The sequence below is a fragment of the Anopheles funestus genome, chromosome 2RL, assembly GCF_943734845.2.
Source record: "Anopheles funestus chromosome 2RL, idAnoFuneDA-416_04, whole genome shotgun sequence".
NCBI lineage: Eukaryota > Metazoa > Arthropoda > Insecta > Diptera > Culicidae > Anopheles > Anopheles funestus.
The window spans coordinates 85,009,597-85,027,300 of record NC_064598.1 but is presented as its reverse complement, the minus strand read 5'-3'; the positions used below and the strand labels follow the sequence as shown (position 1 = coordinate 85,027,300).

Sequence of the window (17,704 nt, the reverse complement as noted above, 5' to 3'; positions counted from 1 at the left end):
TCTTTTGAGGAGCTGTCCCAATAGGATACCAAAGTGAAAGGCGAGCCTTGGATTTGCTTCTAGCTCACCACTCAGTTGTTCGTTGGATTTGTCCTCAAACGTATCATCGTCTTCCTGAGGGCTGGTTGGTTACTCGGCGGGGTTTGATTCGGGCGACGTCAGGGTAGGCCTGGCAAACGCACAACACAGCGAACAGGGCAAGCAGGAAAACGAAGGTGAACTTCATGTTGGAGTGTTGAGATACAGACTGTTACTTTTCAGTTGATGGTCTATCTCCAGACTTATTCCTTCTTTCATAGCACGATTATGACCTTCGAAAATTCGCCAAATCTATCGCATCATTTCTATTAGCACAGCCGTTTTGTACATTAAATCAAATATTTTGTTAGCATGTAGCATTTATTCTACGTGGATAAATATTTACCTACTGTGAAGCAAATCTTTTCAAAATATGCGTGTAAGGACAATGTCTGCCATGTTGCGATGGGATGATCATGTCATTTGAATGATACAAGGCGAACCAGTCAGAAAAGTACATTTAGGTAACTCACATGGACAGAAAAGGAGCCGTGGACCCAAAATGATATGGAGTGACGGCATAGAAGCGTTTGCCAAACAGTTATTACGTCTGAAAAGTAAAGTTTATCAGTTAATTTGTAAGAATTATTATAAAACAGCCCAACAACTGGTCTTCTGTGGTTTGTTCTAATAATCGATACCACATCGGAGCGACTATATTGTAATGCACTTTGTGTTTGTCATATATTGATTTCCTATTTCCTATTTTTCAGTATTCAAAAGACTTCGTTTAGAGAAAGGTAAGAGGCGTCAAACAGGAGTCTAGTTCTCGCCTCTCGACAGTAGAAGTACCAATACAGTGCAGCATAACATAAGTATGAAGATCAAGTGAATAATAATTTCAGTGTTACACCGGGAGGAAGTCTTCCTGATGATATCCGTAGAAGAGATACGATTGTGTAAGTTTAAATTTTTTTTTTTACTACATGGCTGAAACAAGATGGTTCCATCGACGGTACGTAACCTTCTTTAGGTACAGACTGAAGATTTAATATATTCCGTAATTCTGTTACGTAGTCTTGTAACCGGGTCGATTAACTAGACAATAAGTGTTAAAAAACAATGTTCTTTCTACATCATTTACTAAGATTTAATTACAAAAACACAGCATGGATTACAGGGCCTTTCGAATTTTCGGATCGTGGAAGGCAAAATTTTAACACGACATGAATTTCATGTAATACGGTTCAAATTTATTGCCCTGACTATACTTTTGCCGAGTCCGAAAATAAGAGCGGCGGTCCGCTTGCCGCCACCATATATATATATATATATATATATATATATATATACGTTATATATATATATATATATATATATATATATATATATATATATACATATAACTATGAGTATTACTTTTTTTTGGTCTTCGAAAATCGCAATTACTACATGGCTGAAACAAGATGGTTCCATCGACGGTACGTAACCTTCTTTAGGTACAGACTGAAGATTTAATATATTCCGTAATTCTGTTACGTAGTCTTGTAACCGGGTCGCTTAACTAGACAATAAGTGTTAAAAAACAATGTTCTTTCTACATCATTTACTAAGATTTAATTACAAAAACACAGCATGGATTACAGGGCCTTTCGAATTTTCGGATCGTGGAAGGCAAAATTTTAACACGACATGAATTTCATGTAATACGGTTCAAATTTATTGCCCTGACTATACTTTTGCCGAGTCCGAAAATAAGAGCGGCGGTCCGCTATATATATATATATATATATATATATATATATATATATATATATATATATATATATATATATATATATATATATATATCCTCACTATATATATATATCTTCACGCCCTCTACCGGAATCCAGCGGTCCTAGTACAGGGATGTCAAATAGTTCTCATAGGGCTCCTGCGGCCTCCATGACGGTTCGCTTCAAGTTCAGCCATCGGTGATTCAATGGATTTGTCCTCAAACGTCGATTCGTCTTCCTGAGAGGTGGTTGCTTCCTCGGAAGGACGTGGGTAGGCCTGGCAAACGCACAACACGGCAAACAGGGCAAGCAGGAAAACGAAGGTGAACTTCATGTTGGAGTGTTGAGATACCGACTGTTACTTTTCAGTTGATGGTCTATCTCCAGACTTATTCCTTCTTTTATAGCACGATTTTGACCTTCGAAAATTCGCCAAATCTTTCGCATCATTTCTATTAGCACAGCCGCTTTGTACATTAAACCAAACATTTTGTTAGCATGTAGCATTTATTCTACGTGGATAAATATTTACCTACTGTGAAGCAAATCTTTCCGAATTATGCGTGAAAGGACAATGTCTGCCATGTTGCGATGGGATGATCATGTCATTTGAATGACACATGACGAAACAGTCAGAAAAGTACATTTAGGTAACTCACATGGACAGAAATCCACGTTCGCAGATCTACTCAACGATTCTATAAACTAGCGGGAAAGGAAGACAGTCAGAATTTGAGCCCAAACCCAGCGAGTGGTTGAATCGAGAAATATCTATTCGATAATTTAATCAACCATGAGTATAAATTTTTTTGGTCTTCGAAAATCGCAATTACTACATGGCTGAAACAAGGTGGTTCCATCGACGGTACGTAACCTTCTTTAAGTACATCCTAAAGCTTGAATACATTCCATAATTTTGTTACGTAGCTTTGTAACTGGGTCGATTAACTAGTTGTAATGACAATAAGAGTAAACAAAACAGCATTCTTCCTATATCATTCATTAAGATTTTATTATAGGAGGGCCAAAATAATTTGGATTATAACACGAGCCCAGGAACGTCCGTTAGGGTTCGCCTCTAGCTCAGCCACCAGTTGTTCAGTGGTTTTGTCCTCAAACGTTGTATCGTCTTCTTGAGAGGTGGTTGCTTCCTCGGCGGGACGTGGGTAAGCCTGGCAAACGCACAACACGGCGAACAGGGCAAACAGGAAAACGAAGGTGAACTTCATGTTGGAGTGTTGAGATACCGACTGTTACTTTTCAGTTGATGGTCTATCTTCAGACTTATTCCTTCTTTTATAGCACGATTTTGACCTTCACATCTTTAGTATCGTTTCTATTAGCACAGTTGCGTTGTAAAGGAAAACAAAAATTTTGTTCGCAAGTAGCATTTCTTCTACGTGGACAAATATTTACTTATTGTGAAGCAAATCTATGTGCTTAAATGTGATTTCCTTGTTTGTTGCCATGTCTGCGATACTCGCTTGTTTTTTACTTTGACTAGGGTAGGATAAGCGATTATTTTGTCAATTGTCAATATAGGAAAGTACATTTGTAAATTTATATTTTAAAATATTGTTTGCTGATCAGTTTCAAGTCATAAACACTTTTCCCCGTTGAGTCATGCGTTCCACACTACTTACATTATTAAAGGATTTCTGGTCCCGCACGTGTGGAAACACAATGACTACCAGATTCCGACGGGATTATCACGTCATTCGAATTACACTGTACGAACTAGTCAAAAAAGCACACTTAGGTCGCCCACATGGGAGGTGCGGTAGGCCGAAACTGATTTCGTTTAGAGAAAAGTAAGAGACGTCAAAAAGAAACCTAGTTCTCGCCTCTCGACAGTAGAAGTACCAATAAAGTACAGCATAACACAAGTATGAAGATCAAGTGAATAATAATTTCAACGTTACACCAGGAGGAAGTCTTCCTGATGATATCCGAAGAAGAGATACGATTGTGTACGTTTAAATTAATTTTTTAAATAACAGTTCAGGGAGGAGTAACTCCAATAATTTCTACGCCAAAACGAAGAGGCAACTAACAGGGTAGTTAAAGGTCAAGAGAAAACACAGGACCAGCTTTTAAACAGATATGTTTTCTTGTTATTATCGACGATCAATATGGGCTGAAGAGGGTTCTGAAACCGAAGTTACGAGAAAGGTTGTAAATGTTAACAGAATTCAAAATATTGTTTCATAAATTTTTGTAATTGAAGGCGAGGCGAGATATTTCCATATTTTAATACATTGTAACTCAAAGAATTCATACATGATTATCGATTATTCTGCAATGAAATGCAAACACTATATTCTATCATGCACTATTCCATTCTACGATTTTTTTTAATTTGAAAATGTTACAATAACTGCCTGATGAGCTGTCCTATTAGGGTACCAAAGTGAAACGCGAGCCTGGGGTTTGCCTCTAGCTCACCACTAAGTTGTTCGTTAGATTTGTCCTCAAAAGTATTATCGTCTTCCTGAGAGGCGGTTGCTTCCTCGGCGGGACGTGGGTAAGCCTGACAAACGCACAACACGGCGAACAGGGCAAACAGGAAAACGAAGGTGAACTTCATGGTGGAGTGTTGAGATACAGACTGTTACTTTTCAGTTGATGGTCTATCTCCAGATTTATTCCTTCTTTTATAGCACGATTTTACCTTCAAATCTTTTGCATCGTTTGTATTAGCACAGCTGCTTTGTAAAGCAAAACAAAAATTGTGTTCATATGTAGCATTTCTTCTACGTGAATAAATATTTACCTATTGTGAAATAAATCTACAAGCTTCAATGTGATTTCCTTGTTAACTGCCAAGTCTGTCTACTAACTTGTAACTGTCTGCAACGTTACAACAGGAGAAAGTCTTCCTGATGATCCGTGATCAAGAATATAGTGTAGCTTAAATTTGTCAATTATTTTGAAGAATGGAGAAGAGATATGCTTGTGTAATTTTAAAGTTTTGTCGCAGATCGTAGTCTTTCTCAAGATTGCTAAAATACCGTTTTCATAATAGTTCAAGAAGGAGCTGCTCCAATAATTTTGATGCTAAAACGAAGAGCCAACTAATAGGGTAGTTAAAGGTCAAGAGAAAACACACGACCAGCTTTAAAACAAATATTTTTTGTTGAGAATGTTGCCTAGGAGGACACCAAGATCAGAACTTACACCGAAAGGATTGGTGGAAGTTACTATCGACGATCAATATGTACTGAAGACCGGCATGTGTTAAAATGTACATAGCAATATTCTTTTGTTTTGTTATTTTTATTACAATTGAAGAGATTATTGAATGAGTAAATTTAATTTGAAATATTGTTTTTTGAATTGTTTTTACTATAAGAGAAATGAGGTCACTATAAGGTGGAGGTAAAACATTCTCAATTGTTGCGTTACATACTATTTAAACCATCCATAAGTATATTTTCATTTTTTAATCCATTGTAACTCAATCAATTTATACATGATTATCAATTATGATTCAATTAAATGCAAACATTATATTCTATCATAGGCCGTTTCATTCTACAATTTTTTTTTTAATTTCGATATGTTAGAATAACTGTCTGATGAGCTGTCCTATTAGAGTGCCAAGGTGAAACGCGAGCCTTCGTTCGCTGGGGTTTGCCTCTAGCTCACCACTCAGTTGTTCGTTGGTTTTGTCCTCAACATTCGTATCGTCTTCCTGAGAGGTGGTTGCTTCCTCGGAGGGACTTGGGTAAGCCTGGCAAACGCACAACACGGCGAACAGGGCAAGCAGGAAAACGAAGGTGAACTTCATGTTGGAGTGTTGAGATACCGACTGTTACTTTTCAGTTGATGGTCTATCTCCAGACTTATTCCTTCTTTTATAGCACGAGTTTGACCTTCAAATCTTTTGTATCGTTTCTATTAGCACAGTTGCGTTGTAAATCAAAACAAAAATTTTGTTCACAAGTAGCATATCTTCTACGGCGACAAATATTTACCTATTGTGAAGCAAATCTATGTACTACAATGTGATTTCCTTGTTTGTTGCCATGTCTGGGACACTCGTTTGTTTGGTTTTTTGTATTAGCTACTGCAGGATAAACGATTATTGTGCCAATTGCCAATGTAGTAAAGTACATTTATAAATTAAAAAAAAATATATATGTTTATCAGTTTTAAGACACTAATTCTTTGTTACTTGGGATCATTATTTACATTGATGTATCAAACATATTTCCTGTTTAAGTGTATGTTTTAGGTTATCTTAGTTTTGATAAATTATTTGTTAACGAGTAGAGAAGCAACTGTAGTAATAAAATATTCAACCCAACAACTATTCGAACCTCGTTTGGTTTCGTCAAATTTGGTCCAAGTTTGACGGAATATCGGCAAGACGTATATGCGCCTGTTGCTATACTATCCGTCGTACGTGGTTCCATTTTTATTGCTTTAGTTTACATTGACACCAATTGAATGATTTTTACAAAAACCTTAAGGAAAAGTGTTTAACTACTAAAAAGAATTACCTGAAATTTTCGATAATTCTAGCAGATAAACATGAACATGAATGCTGAAACATTTAGAGTTTATTAATTTTAGTTATTATCTGATTAGGCACTGTCCAAAACTAAAGAAGTATTACATTTATTACGTTTATTACGTACTAAAGTTTATTACGTATTACAGTGCTGATTTTGAGCATAAGACATGATCGGACAAGGAAGCTTTCATCTTGCCAACACCACTAAAAAGATTGGTCACTACGTCTAAAATGTAGACAAACGAATAAGTGGAAATGTTTCTAGTGAAAAAAAAACTTACGCTGCTAAATGGAAAACAATAAAGCTGCCTCGAAGCAATACGACTTGTTCATCCATTTCAAGTAAAAAATTAAAAGTGTTTGCTTTCTTCTAATTTTCAAGCTACTTTGATTATTAAAGGATTAAGGAACAAATGAAAATCAATTAAATATTCCACTAAAGTTAGGAGATACGTATTCGATTTTTATGTATTTATGAACAATATACTTAATTCAAAATATACAATTATTATTATAATTCATGTACTTAACTAGTTTTTATTGTGTAATAATCACTAAGATACATAGATTACGTTATCTTTTCGATTTTTCGAGATTCATTTCGTCAAATTACCAACCATTCCACAGTGTTCTCGATCTCGTACTTAAAAAAAAAATCTGTTTTCGTTGCTTGTTCAAATAACGTTGTTGTTTTGTTTTTCGCAAGCAGTATCTAGGCTGTTCTCGATCATTCGTGTAAATCTCAACTGTTTAAACAATTTGGTTCACACAAATTGCGAGACAGTGGAAGATAGGTGAAATAAAACAACTCAGTTGCGTTTGGATACGTTTTATTCAGCCACGGCTAATTATAATTTTCAAGGAACCTGCTGATCAAATTCGATGCCAGTCCCAGCCAAAAACGGCCATTCGATGTTGACTCCAGCTCATCAATTTTTTCCGGATCATAAAGACCTTCCTCCTCATCGCCATCACCGGTTGCACTTTCTTCACTGTATTCGTCCTCATCGCCATCACCGGTTGCACTTTCCTCACTGTATTCGTCCTCATAGCTATCACCGGTTGCACTTTCTTCGCTGATGACTTCAGCGTCCACTTCGCAAAAGCTTAGTGCTGCGAAAATCACTAGCGCAAACGCGAATGCGAACTTCATTGTGGCTATTCACCAATCACAAACGTTCACCACAGATATTCAACAAACGTTTCAAACTTCTTCGCTGAACGCTTTTATAGCGTTATTATCGGTCGCGGTGTCCTTAATACGCGTTTTGCCTGTATTGTGTATACAAGTGTTTGCGCGTTATATCTTCAGGCATCTTCAACGGAATAGTATGTCTCGAAAAGGTTGTTATTCCAATCGACCTGGTTGTGATTTACAGTAAACCGAAATGATTCCTACACGTAAAATATGTGAAATCTTAAAATGTCTGGTAATCGGGTAAATCGTACGTAAAGAATATGAACAATCAATTAAACGCTATAGGTACATAGAACAAACAGAAAGAGCGGCAATTCGTTTGCTTTTCATTTACGTTCAACTACTTCTAATTAGACACCAAAGCTATCAGCCGATTTTTTGCTCGCATCAATAGCATTATTGTTAAATTAAAACTTTTATATCTCTAAGTTGATAACCTACACAAAACATATAAATATATTTTAAGATGAAACATATTAAGATTGTTATTAATTTCGACATTAGATCTGCAGCTTTTGAGTTAGGTAGTGTATTTTAAATCAATTATACACAGTTTCAAACAGGCACGTCCTAAATATACTATAACATTAGCATTGCGATCTTGGAGAAAATATATTTATGAGATTGTTTTATTATTTATGAGAAAAAAGAAACGTGATACGTTTCAATTAAGAAACACTGGAATACCACAATGAACAACAAATCAAAGAAAATAAAAATATAACACTAATGATTTAAGTAAGTAGGAAATATTCTAAGGCATGCAGAACTATCGTAAGACAGTCAAAAATAGGTAGAAGTAGAATTGTAAATCATTCTTTTTCTCTCTTAAAAAAGGACAATTTAATTTGTTTCAATATTTTTCTTTCGTCTATACAAACAATCAAAAATATGTTTTTTTTTAAAGAAAATTCACACTTTATTGTGACGCCATTTCTGGCACATTTTACATTCCATAAATGGTGACAGGTAGGTGGGATAGAGGCAGATAGAGGTAGATAGGGAAAGGAAAGGAATGTAATTCAGTCTTGAAGAGTTGAAGTCCGCTGGACCGTGCCTAGGGATAGAGCGCCAACTGCTTACATCGTCTCCGAGCTGCTGTCGATCGCTTCTCCAACGTTGTCGGCACTCTTGCCCTTGTGTCCGTGATGTTTCTTGTGCTGCTTCTTGTGGTGCTTGGCACGGTACTCACCGCCATGTTCGGCCGGTGCATGGTAGGACGGAGCCGGAGCGTAATGCGGGGCAGGTGCATGGTGATAGGCCGGAGCTGGTGCGTGATGGCCGTATCCGCCGTGTCCCTCGTGATGACCGTGAGCGGCAGCCTTGCACGGCACAGGCTGATGATGGGGATCGCAGCTTACCAGCAGATTGTGGCTACACTTGACGACCGGAGCAACTGCCGGGTAGGTGTGAACCATAGCCGGTCCGGGCATAACTCCTCCATGATGATGATCGCCGCCGTACTTCGCAGGAGCCGCGATGGCCACACCAACCACAGCCAACAGAGTGATCGCAATGAAGCTGTTCATTTTCGTGATGTTTCTACCGTGATGTGTACTACTGGCTGGAAGCTTTCACCGTTGACTGATGATCTTACCAAACGCTCACAGGTCATTTTATATCCATTCCACAGATCCGTTAGCGCGAAGGAACCACAGCACAGAGCGCACCTTTACCAACAGTGTAACAAACAAACGTGGTTGACCTTTTTTTTTTATTCTTTCACTTCATAAAGTTTTCTCAAACAATACATTTCCATGGTTGGCCGAAATCATTGTTTACGCTTTCATAGCAGCATATGAAACAACTCCAACGTTGGGGTACTAGTTGTTGAAAGCAGAAGAAAAAAAATGGCACGCATAAGTTGCTTTAGGTTTGCTGAATTGGCGGCAGAAGCAAGTTTATACAAAAAACAACCAACCTGCCTCTAGCACCTTACGCATTTTCGCATTACGGGTGTAAAGCCAAAAATGGTTGAGGCAATTAAGAGAACACAATATTCTGCTTGTAAAATGTACCTATCGGATTAGTATAATTTTTTTTTTGAATTTTTAATTGAACTCAGTGACTTGAATAATGACAAAAGCGACAAACTCTATTTTGTAATTGATCAATCGATCTATCACGCTGATTATGAGAATGAGTATTATTAGAGTTTGCAGAAGAATTCGCGTATTTTTGTAAAGATTCTTAAAAACATTTAATTGCTTAAGCAACAAATCGTCTGCAAAGTACCTAGAAATTACTTTGAGTAAGGTTTTGTAGCGTGTAAGCTATTTAAATTATCTAATTTTCATATTCGATCATACCAAATATTTGGTAGATAGCACTACACTCTTGATCTGAAAACTGACCCAGAAACCAAACTCTGAAACTCTCTCTCTTTCTCATTCTCTCTCTATTTTTCCGTTAACAGAATATCTTGTTAAAAAAAGTTCTAAATATTAAAATTATTTACATAAAAATGTAAAGATGGAATGAAGTAGAAAGTTAAACCTTATACTTACTTGTAACATTTCAGACACGAATTGGCTGATATTAAATCTCCTAAGACCCTAAATATCATGTATTATATAAACTGTATCATTAGATTGTTAAGCATGAATTCTTTAAGGAATTTATTTCTGCCATTACTACACTTTTATACGTCAATCATTTGAGCGCCATCCACCAATGTTCTACAAAAACTTGAATTGAAAACTCTACACCAACATATTGTCGACGACATCATTTAGGTCATCCAACCAACCATCAGTTCATACACGCTTTTGCTGACGGGTGCAAAATTTACGCTAACACGTCGACGACCCAACCCTAGCATTTTAATCGAGATCGAATGAAACCCCCCCATTGAGCCAAATTAAGCCCCTACAACCGCAACACAAGCTTTGTTTTTTATCCAGTTTATTGTTACTCCAAAAAAAAAAACAGCACAACACCTAATGCGTTATATCGTGTGACACTGTAATGTTTCACCGTGCGGTAGACCCTTCGGTAACGTCCGTTGAACTTTCCGTTTCAGCTCCCCAGAACTCATCGGCGTCCTCCTTCTGTTCGGGTGCCGGTGTCAACACGGGCAGTGGGCTCGTTCGGGTAGATGTCGTCTCAACTCCTGCTGTCCCGTTTGAGGACATCCCTTTCGGTACGGTTGAGTTGAACGCTGCCAATCCGGTCGTGGAATCGGTCGTTTTGGAAAAGGCGGAAATGATCGGTACCTTGGGAGATTCGCTTAAATCTTCCCGCACCGGTGCAGCAAAGCCGGGTATCTCTTCCGGTGTGGCAACCTTGTACGAGGGCCCATATCCATGCGCATCTTCGGAAGGTTTCGCATGAAGATCTGATGCTGGATGATCTTTCTGGTGAGCTGTCGGCGCTCCATGAGGGGCTGACGATGGAGGATAGTAGGGGCTAGCGGATGGAGGAGGTGGTCCGTACGTTGGATACGTTCCCGGGTAAGGCATTCCGTAGTGAGAAGGCATCTGGTGAGCTGGCGCATGATGGTACGCTGGAGGCGATGGGTAATAGGGCACTCCACCCGAATGTCCGTACGTATCATACGAAGAGCTCGCCGAACAGGGTACTCTCGTGACAGTTGGTGTGCAGCCAATTAGCAAATTCTGGGCACAGCTTGCCTTCGGTGGAACCGCTTTATACGTTAACGAGGTCGTCTTGCCGTGAGAACCACCTTCGACGCCATATTTTGCTGCCCGGCTTGTCTTCTTGCGCTCGTACGCATTCACACCCAGCGATCCCTTGATGCTGTAATCGCTGCGAGAACTTTTCCCGTACAAATCGTACTTTCGGCGACTCTTGTGCACATCGTAATGGGATTTCCGAGGTCCTTCGTATCGCTCCCAATCGTCACTATCTTGTCGGAAGCTGTTACCATATCCATAGGCCGGTGGCGAGTATCGGCTAGATCGGAGAGATCGCTGTTGCTTCACCGGATAGTACTCTTCGCTGACTTCCTCGAAACTGGGCGCCCGCTCTTCAACGCTCGGGTAATCTTCCGTTCGGTACACTGTACGTCGCTCCTCACCATACCATTCCTCACCGCACTGTCCAAACACTTCGGCCACCCAAAGTAGACACACCAGAACGATCTTCATAGTCATACCGTAGCGCGATCACTGTTCACTACACTATGTCCGAAGGTCTTTCTTATATATAGAAGCCACACAATCGGCCGTGACTACAGCGGCCAGACTCCTTCGCGGAATATTCCGAACTGGGTCACCGGAGAAATGGAATCGGTTTCCGTATCACCACCGGGATGTACCTTCACTTGAGATTGTCTTGTTTTCCGGTATGGTGCATACAACGCGACAAAAACCCAGGCGGAAGACGAACCAACTCCACTACCGGTCACTGTTCGATGGAAAATGAATGGTGCCCAATCGAATGACTAGTCCGTTTCCTTGGCGGGTGGAACTGTTGCACAAATAGTGCTGCGATCAGCGACATTTGTTTACCTCCGATTGCGCTTTTGAGTTCCTCGTTTTGTCTTAATCGTTAGCGAACGGACACAAACAAATGCTTTAGCGTTGTGGGGGGAAAAAATGCATTCAACCGTGGTGGAATTTGTTTTAAATGTAATGCGGTCGTGTTGGCTGAATAGTTTCCTGTCCTTTGCTGCATTACAACCAATGTTCAATTTGTATGTAATAATTTGATTGTATTAACCAATTCTTCTAGCAAACAAAACAACTGACGTCGTTTATTTTGGTTTAGTTGTCCAACTTGCTGACCTAATTCTAGCAGTAGCCGCCTACGAACACACTTTCATAGCAACAAACGGACCAAGCGGAAAAGGATATCCTATTACACGATGCATGCACAAAAACATGCCCAGCGAAGGTGAAAACTAGGCTCCCAATTATCGCACCTAAACAATCCAAAAATCCTTCCACCTTGCCCTGTCTGTGCTGAGGATAAATGTTGGAAAAGGGGGAGTGTGCCCGGGTACTCGAAACATCAGCATTATTTATGTAACGTTATCTGCGCTGTTTAAAGATGTGCCGTTGCGTGTTGTTATGTCTTTGGCACGCACGGTACGGGTCGAATTACAGCATCAAACCTCCTCCAAAAACAACTCACCGGTTGGTTGGTTGGTTGAAAAAATTTTCCCCCTATTTTCATCCAAGCAACCCGTCGCGAAGCCACATCACATATCATTTGTCAAAATAGTGTTGCTTGCGGACGAAATCACATAAACAACTCGTTTCATCCATGTTGTAACAAAATTCAGTTTTCGGACACGAAACACGCGCTCTAAATTGTACCAATGTTATGGAAGTGGTTAGAGGATAACTTCAAGTACCGACGAAAGTACTGGTAGGTATTCTTATCGTTTCTCAGTTTTCCCCGTGTGTGTGGCACGTTTTTATTTGCCTTACCGTTTTGTCTAAACGGTAGTGATTTGTGATTTTTTGTTGTTGTATCTAATTGGCTAGTCTGAACGGTTACGTTCCGTTTAACCATTTAGACAACCGCAGCTACATTTGCTGTGGGCACAGCAGTCCGCACACAGTCCACACTTGGTGCAGAGGGCCCGTGCATTCTGCTGACAGGCATTGCACTGTGGAAATCGCAGCATGTTCATATGGTACGGGTCCCAGGCGTACGGGTTGTACACCATCGATGGAAGCGAGTAGTGAAACTGGGATCGCTGAAACTGTGACCTTTGGGCGTTGTCGGCTTTGTACATCGGTGGCATCGAAGCATTAACATCGTACGCCACGATCGGTACCGTATTCAGCACGTGCGTCTGTCCGCCTGTGGAAGGTGTTGCACGTTGCTTCCGGCCAAGCTTCTGTGTTGCGAAACCTAACGCCCGCTGTTCTGCTTCGTCTGCCGAGAAGATCGCTTTGATTATTTTGAATTCTGATAAAACAGAAATGAAATTTTACCACACTCACCATAGTCCGCATATTGGTCATAACTCATATCATCGTCTTTGGCGCTGTCAGTTGGGGTCCTCTTTCTTGAAACCGTCGATGGACGATTTTGATTCTTAATATCATCCAACGTTCTCGATCGCAGGTGTCCCTCGCCCCAATCGTAGTTTGAGCGACGAGCAGCCAACGTGTCCTGGTTGCGCAGCGCAAAGAACTCATCCAACATACGCTGGCTGGTCTGCTCGCCGTAGTCAAAGAATGGTGGCGAATTTGCGTACGATGATTGCGTTATCTTCGGTGGAAGATGTTCCTGCTCCTGATCGAAGATTTCGACGGCTGGTCTGTTACTTCCAAAAGCCTGGCTATATCCTCGCCTTCCGGTGGGGACATTTGGTTCTTGGTTCGTAGCCGCTTCGTCAACGAAGAATTGTTCCTCCAGTACATCCTCCTTTTCGTTCGACTCCACCTTAACGTTTTTTGCCGGTGCGAGCACCTTTCGCTCCACGCGATCCGTCGATTTACCGTCCATGTGTTCCTTCGGAGTGACGAAGTTTTCCACCTTCAATGTACGGATCGCTGTACCGGATGATTCGTTGGCGACTTCTTGATCTGAATCTACCGAGTATACCTGCACCACCACGTGGCTGTTTTCGGCTTTTAGTGGATCTTCTTCATCCGTTGGTTGAGCGTCCATTTGGAATTCCCCGAAACGCATCATCATGTCCACAGGTGCCTTTGGTGCAACGGTCGCAGCTGAAACGAGTTCCCACATGCCACCACGATCGTTCGTTTCTCGCTTCTGTAGCTGCTCCACAAACTGTCCATCATCTACACGCTTGCTTGCACCGATCAATGCAATCGATACTAGTAGAAGCGAGCTGGCCAAAACAACTGTCACTATCGTGCACATTATACTCATCAGCTGCTTCCAAACGATGGCTTCTTCCCAATGCTAGATCAAGCTGACGCTCGATCGGTCGCTAATTAAGCCATGCTCCAGTACTGGCGCACGGTTATATACATTTTCATTTGGTGGGTCAAAACCGCCCAGCAACCTTTACCGACCGTGACTTTGCCTTCAGCTCGGCAAGGTCTTCAACTATAAACAAACGCTTCAGTTTCGCGCTCAGCTAACTACGGATAAAGGCATCCAATGGCACTCAAGCCATGCAGCGGTGGAAAAGCGGGTTCGTTTGCAGATTCTTTGGAATCTGAAAGACCTTCTATACCTCGAACCCAGTTCACACACCGCATGACAAATATAGGGTTTGTTTGTGTTTCGTTACGGGAGACCTCCAAATGATGGCGCTTTTAAGTTGTAATTTAAAACGTCGGGAAAAGCTTGTCCAGCTTATGTACTTGTTTAGAATGTGACCTAAGAATGAAAGCATTTCCATTACAAACAATCCATTTTTTAACAATGTACGTAATCATTCTGTCTTTCAAGTGGTTTTGTTTTTGGAAGACGACGTCATTCGGTATTGGAAGTATGCGGGAGTCACAAGATCACCAGACAACAATATCAAGCTTTACTGGCATGCATCGATTATTTAGAACAACGTGAGGCATTCATTTTTCCCGAACGGAACACTTCTTTAAAATTCAAAAGATATCTCCCTGTTTCTGCAGATATTGGCGTGTACGGACTGTTCGTTACCGGTGGCAGCATAATGCATGTGAAAAAAATATACGATAAAATTAAATCCGGTTCACCAAATCTGCTCGAATACCTGCGCACAGTGCACGCGCCGCGCGAGTGTGCGATGGCGTTCCATCAGTTTCTTTCCATCTTTCAGGTGCAGGTTCTTCCACAGCGTTGTATCGATGTCGTGATGGGTACGTTGATCAGATACAAAGCTATCCTAAGCCATGGCCATCTTTTAAAATGTACTCCTTTGTACACCTTCGCAGGAGATGTTGTCGGTGTGCCGAAGCGGCTCGTCGCACTGGACGTTCTAAACCTGCTGTACGAAGAGTTTGACGATACGCGGCTTCACTTCGCCAAGCGGTATCTGCAACTGATGCGCCGGTACACACTGTACGGATATCTTCGGCCTACGGAAGTGCACGTCGTTGTTACGCCGTATCTCGCATTGTCGAAAATATTTCCCGGCCCCGATACACGCACGAACATGCAGACGAAAACGATTACTCTCTTGGAGCTGTTTCTGTTGGCCCAACTCCTAGACGATCCGATGTCACTGTCCGCCCAGCTACATCAAGCGTGTGCATCGTATTGGCAAACAACAGAGGACTAAAAGCGTAAAGATAACGATATATAGTGTCACATCCACCATAGCATAATTTTAGATAACCCCATTTGCTTCTTTTTTTGTGGAAATGATACCCCGGACGGTCGATTTCGACCGTGATGTATGTAAACATACGCACCATATCAATGGCACCGACAAAAGGAACATTAGGCCCTGGGGACCCTCGTTATCGGGAATCGTTTGAAGTATCTATATCAACAGATTTAATAACCTATCAGTGACACAAATCTTACGATAGCACACTTTTGCATCGCGGCCGTCACGTCCGCTAAAGATAAGATTGTACAGATTGTACAGTTCCTATAAAAACAGCCGTTTGCAAGTTTCTGTTTTAATTTACACTGTCAATATGCAACTATTTCATTATAAAATGATCTAAAAAAAATGAACGCATTAAGAGCTTATCGTTAGCATCACAATAGATGATTCACATATATGGTTTGTTTGTCCATGATTTTTTTTTCATTTCCTCCAAGATGTGAATCATGGGATAAAACATCTTTTTCTTAAATTCGTCACAAAACAATCCTTATCGTTACGGAGGTTTTTTTTTGCAGTAGAAATGCACATCCGTGACCACTCTCGTCTCAAGTTGCAATCGGTGTGCTACTATTAGTATTTGTCCTTCTGGATTTTTATATTTGAACAAACGTGTGCCTTTGCTCGAACGGGGAACAGTTTTGTTCTCACTAATAAACCTCGTAGCGTCCCAAAGCGTTCTATCGTCGACCGATAAGAAAACCGCCTTTCGTCAGGTTCCTTCTCCTTCTTCAGGTCAGGCATCTTTATCGGTTATGAAACTTTGCGAAGCGTGCGATGGTGGTGCATATTTGCTGGAAACATTTGCTACGCATGGATAGCAAAACCGTGACTAAACAAGGGGGGCAAGAATGAAGAAAAGAAAAAAAAATACAATTGCTTCGTCACAATCACGGTACGGCATGCTTCCTTTCCTATCGTTCGACTTGTTCCGTCTGGTGCCATTTTAGTCATCCGTTTTGTCGTAGAACAAACGGAGAGAAACTTTTCGCAGTCTAGTGCCTATCGTTGAAGGTATTTCAAGTTCCCGCTGCTATCGTCGATCATTCAGTTGCACTTGACGCGTCTTCGAAACGGGGTATACAGTTTCCTTATACGTACGGAATCACCACCAACAGGAAGCAACCATGTGTTTGTGTTGTGGAAATCGCGAAGGTTACGATATCGATGATGCCAATTTTGGCAAATCGTACAACGAAAGCTTCAGCACGAGTCAAGTGAGTTAAGCGAAGAAGCATATATCTTTTCAACATCCAAACGTGATTGGAAAGGTTTGAAAATAGTGATTGTTACTGTTACAATTCGATTTCGTGTATCGTGTATCATGTCCGCTATCATATCGAGGCTTGAATTTCACATCCAATGCAAAGTAACCAACACCACAGATATTGTTTTCTCTTATCGTTCTTTTTTTCCCTTAGACGGCTGAAGTGGGAGCACCGATTGTGATAGTTAGTCAACCGACCAACGGTGCAGTGGCCGTTACCGAAGGTTCCACCACCGCGGATGCACGATGAGTTACACAGCTTAACGCACTTGTGATGATGATCGAGCACCGTATCAGTTACATTCCTTGATGTGATATCATCTTTAGCTATCACCTTATCTATAACCATGGAGTTGCGCTTAGGATGCATTTGTGCTAGTATTATTAAGTCATACGAAAAGTCAACCCCTCAACAGTTTATGGTTTTAAAAAAGGAAGGAACACGTGGTTCTTTATATCCATAGTTTTAGTTACATGAAGCCGCTCATTTAGGCGTTTGTTTTTCGTTTTCCTTATCGGCAGTAGTAAGTTTAAGCAGTTATAAATGCTAATAAATTCATCTGTGTATGTAAAAGAACCTTAATAACGTTTTTTTTAAATCGCTACATCAAACATTCTGTATTTTATTGTTTTGCTTCGAAGCGCATAGCTCGGGATGAGTAAAACTGATAAAATTTATAATATTGTAATTCTAAATTTTCAATGTTTGAAGTTC

The 17,704-nt window shown here is 40.6% G+C and overlaps 3 protein-coding genes across 3 annotated transcripts; 1 reads left to right on the top strand and 2 right to left on the bottom strand.

The window, feature by feature from the left end:
- Window positions 1–10,485: 10,485 nt before the first annotated feature.
- LOC125774983 (mucin-1-like) lies at window positions 10,486–11,622 on the bottom strand. The gene has a single exon (XM_049445362.1). It carries the CDS (start codon window positions 11,620–11,622, stop codon window positions 10,486–10,488), a length of 1,137 nt encoding a protein of 378 aa, XP_049301319.1.
- Window positions 11,623–12,692: 1,070 nt separating this feature from the next.
- On the top strand, window positions 12,693–17,566 carry LOC125764541 (uncharacterized). Its single transcript, XM_049428898.1, has 5 exons — window positions 12,693–12,847; window positions 14,858–14,970; window positions 15,040–15,246; window positions 15,322–16,939; window positions 17,144–17,566. The coding sequence occupies exons 1-4, from the start codon at window positions 12,798–12,800 to the stop codon at window positions 15,666–15,668; spliced, it is 717 nt and encodes a 238-aa protein (XP_049284855.1). The 5' UTR covers window positions 12,693–12,797; the 3' UTR covers window positions 15,669–16,939; window positions 17,144–17,566.
- On the bottom strand, window positions 12,872–14,865 carry LOC125764511 (uncharacterized). Its single transcript, XM_049428853.1, has 2 exons — window positions 13,432–14,865; window positions 12,872–13,363 (listed from the first exon to the last, which is right to left on the bottom strand). Exons 1-2 carry the CDS (start codon window positions 14,327–14,329, stop codon window positions 12,987–12,989), a joined length of 1,275 nt encoding a protein of 424 aa, XP_049284810.1. The 5' UTR covers window positions 14,330–14,865; the 3' UTR covers window positions 12,872–12,986.
- Window positions 17,567–17,704: the final 138 nt, after the last annotated feature.

Bases quoted from the DNA above. Each gene is read 5' to 3' on its own strand.
- LOC125774983 (XM_049445362.1), bottom strand. From the start codon at position 11,622: ATGAAGATCGTTCTGGTGTGTCTACTTTGGGTGGCCGAAGTGTTTGGA.
- LOC125764541 (XM_049428898.1), top strand. From the start codon at position 12,798: ATGTTATGGAAGTGGTTAGAGGATAACTTCAAGTACCGACGAAAGTAC. The intron at 14,971-15,039 runs GTGAGGCATTCA...CTGTTTCTGCAG, and splicing joins CATCGATTATTTAGAACAAC to ATATTGGCGTGTACGGACTG. The intron at 15,247-15,321 runs GTACGTTGATCA...ACACCTTCGCAG, and splicing joins TTGTATCGATGTCGTGATGG to GAGATGTTGTCGGTGTGCCG.
- LOC125764511 (XM_049428853.1), bottom strand. From the start codon at position 14,329: ATGAGTATAATGTGCACGATAGTGACAGTTGTTTTGGCCAGCTCGCTT. The intron at 13,364-13,431 runs GTGAGTGTGGTA...TCTTCTCGGCAG, and splicing joins TGACCAATATGCGGACTATG to ACGAAGCAGAACAGCGGGCG.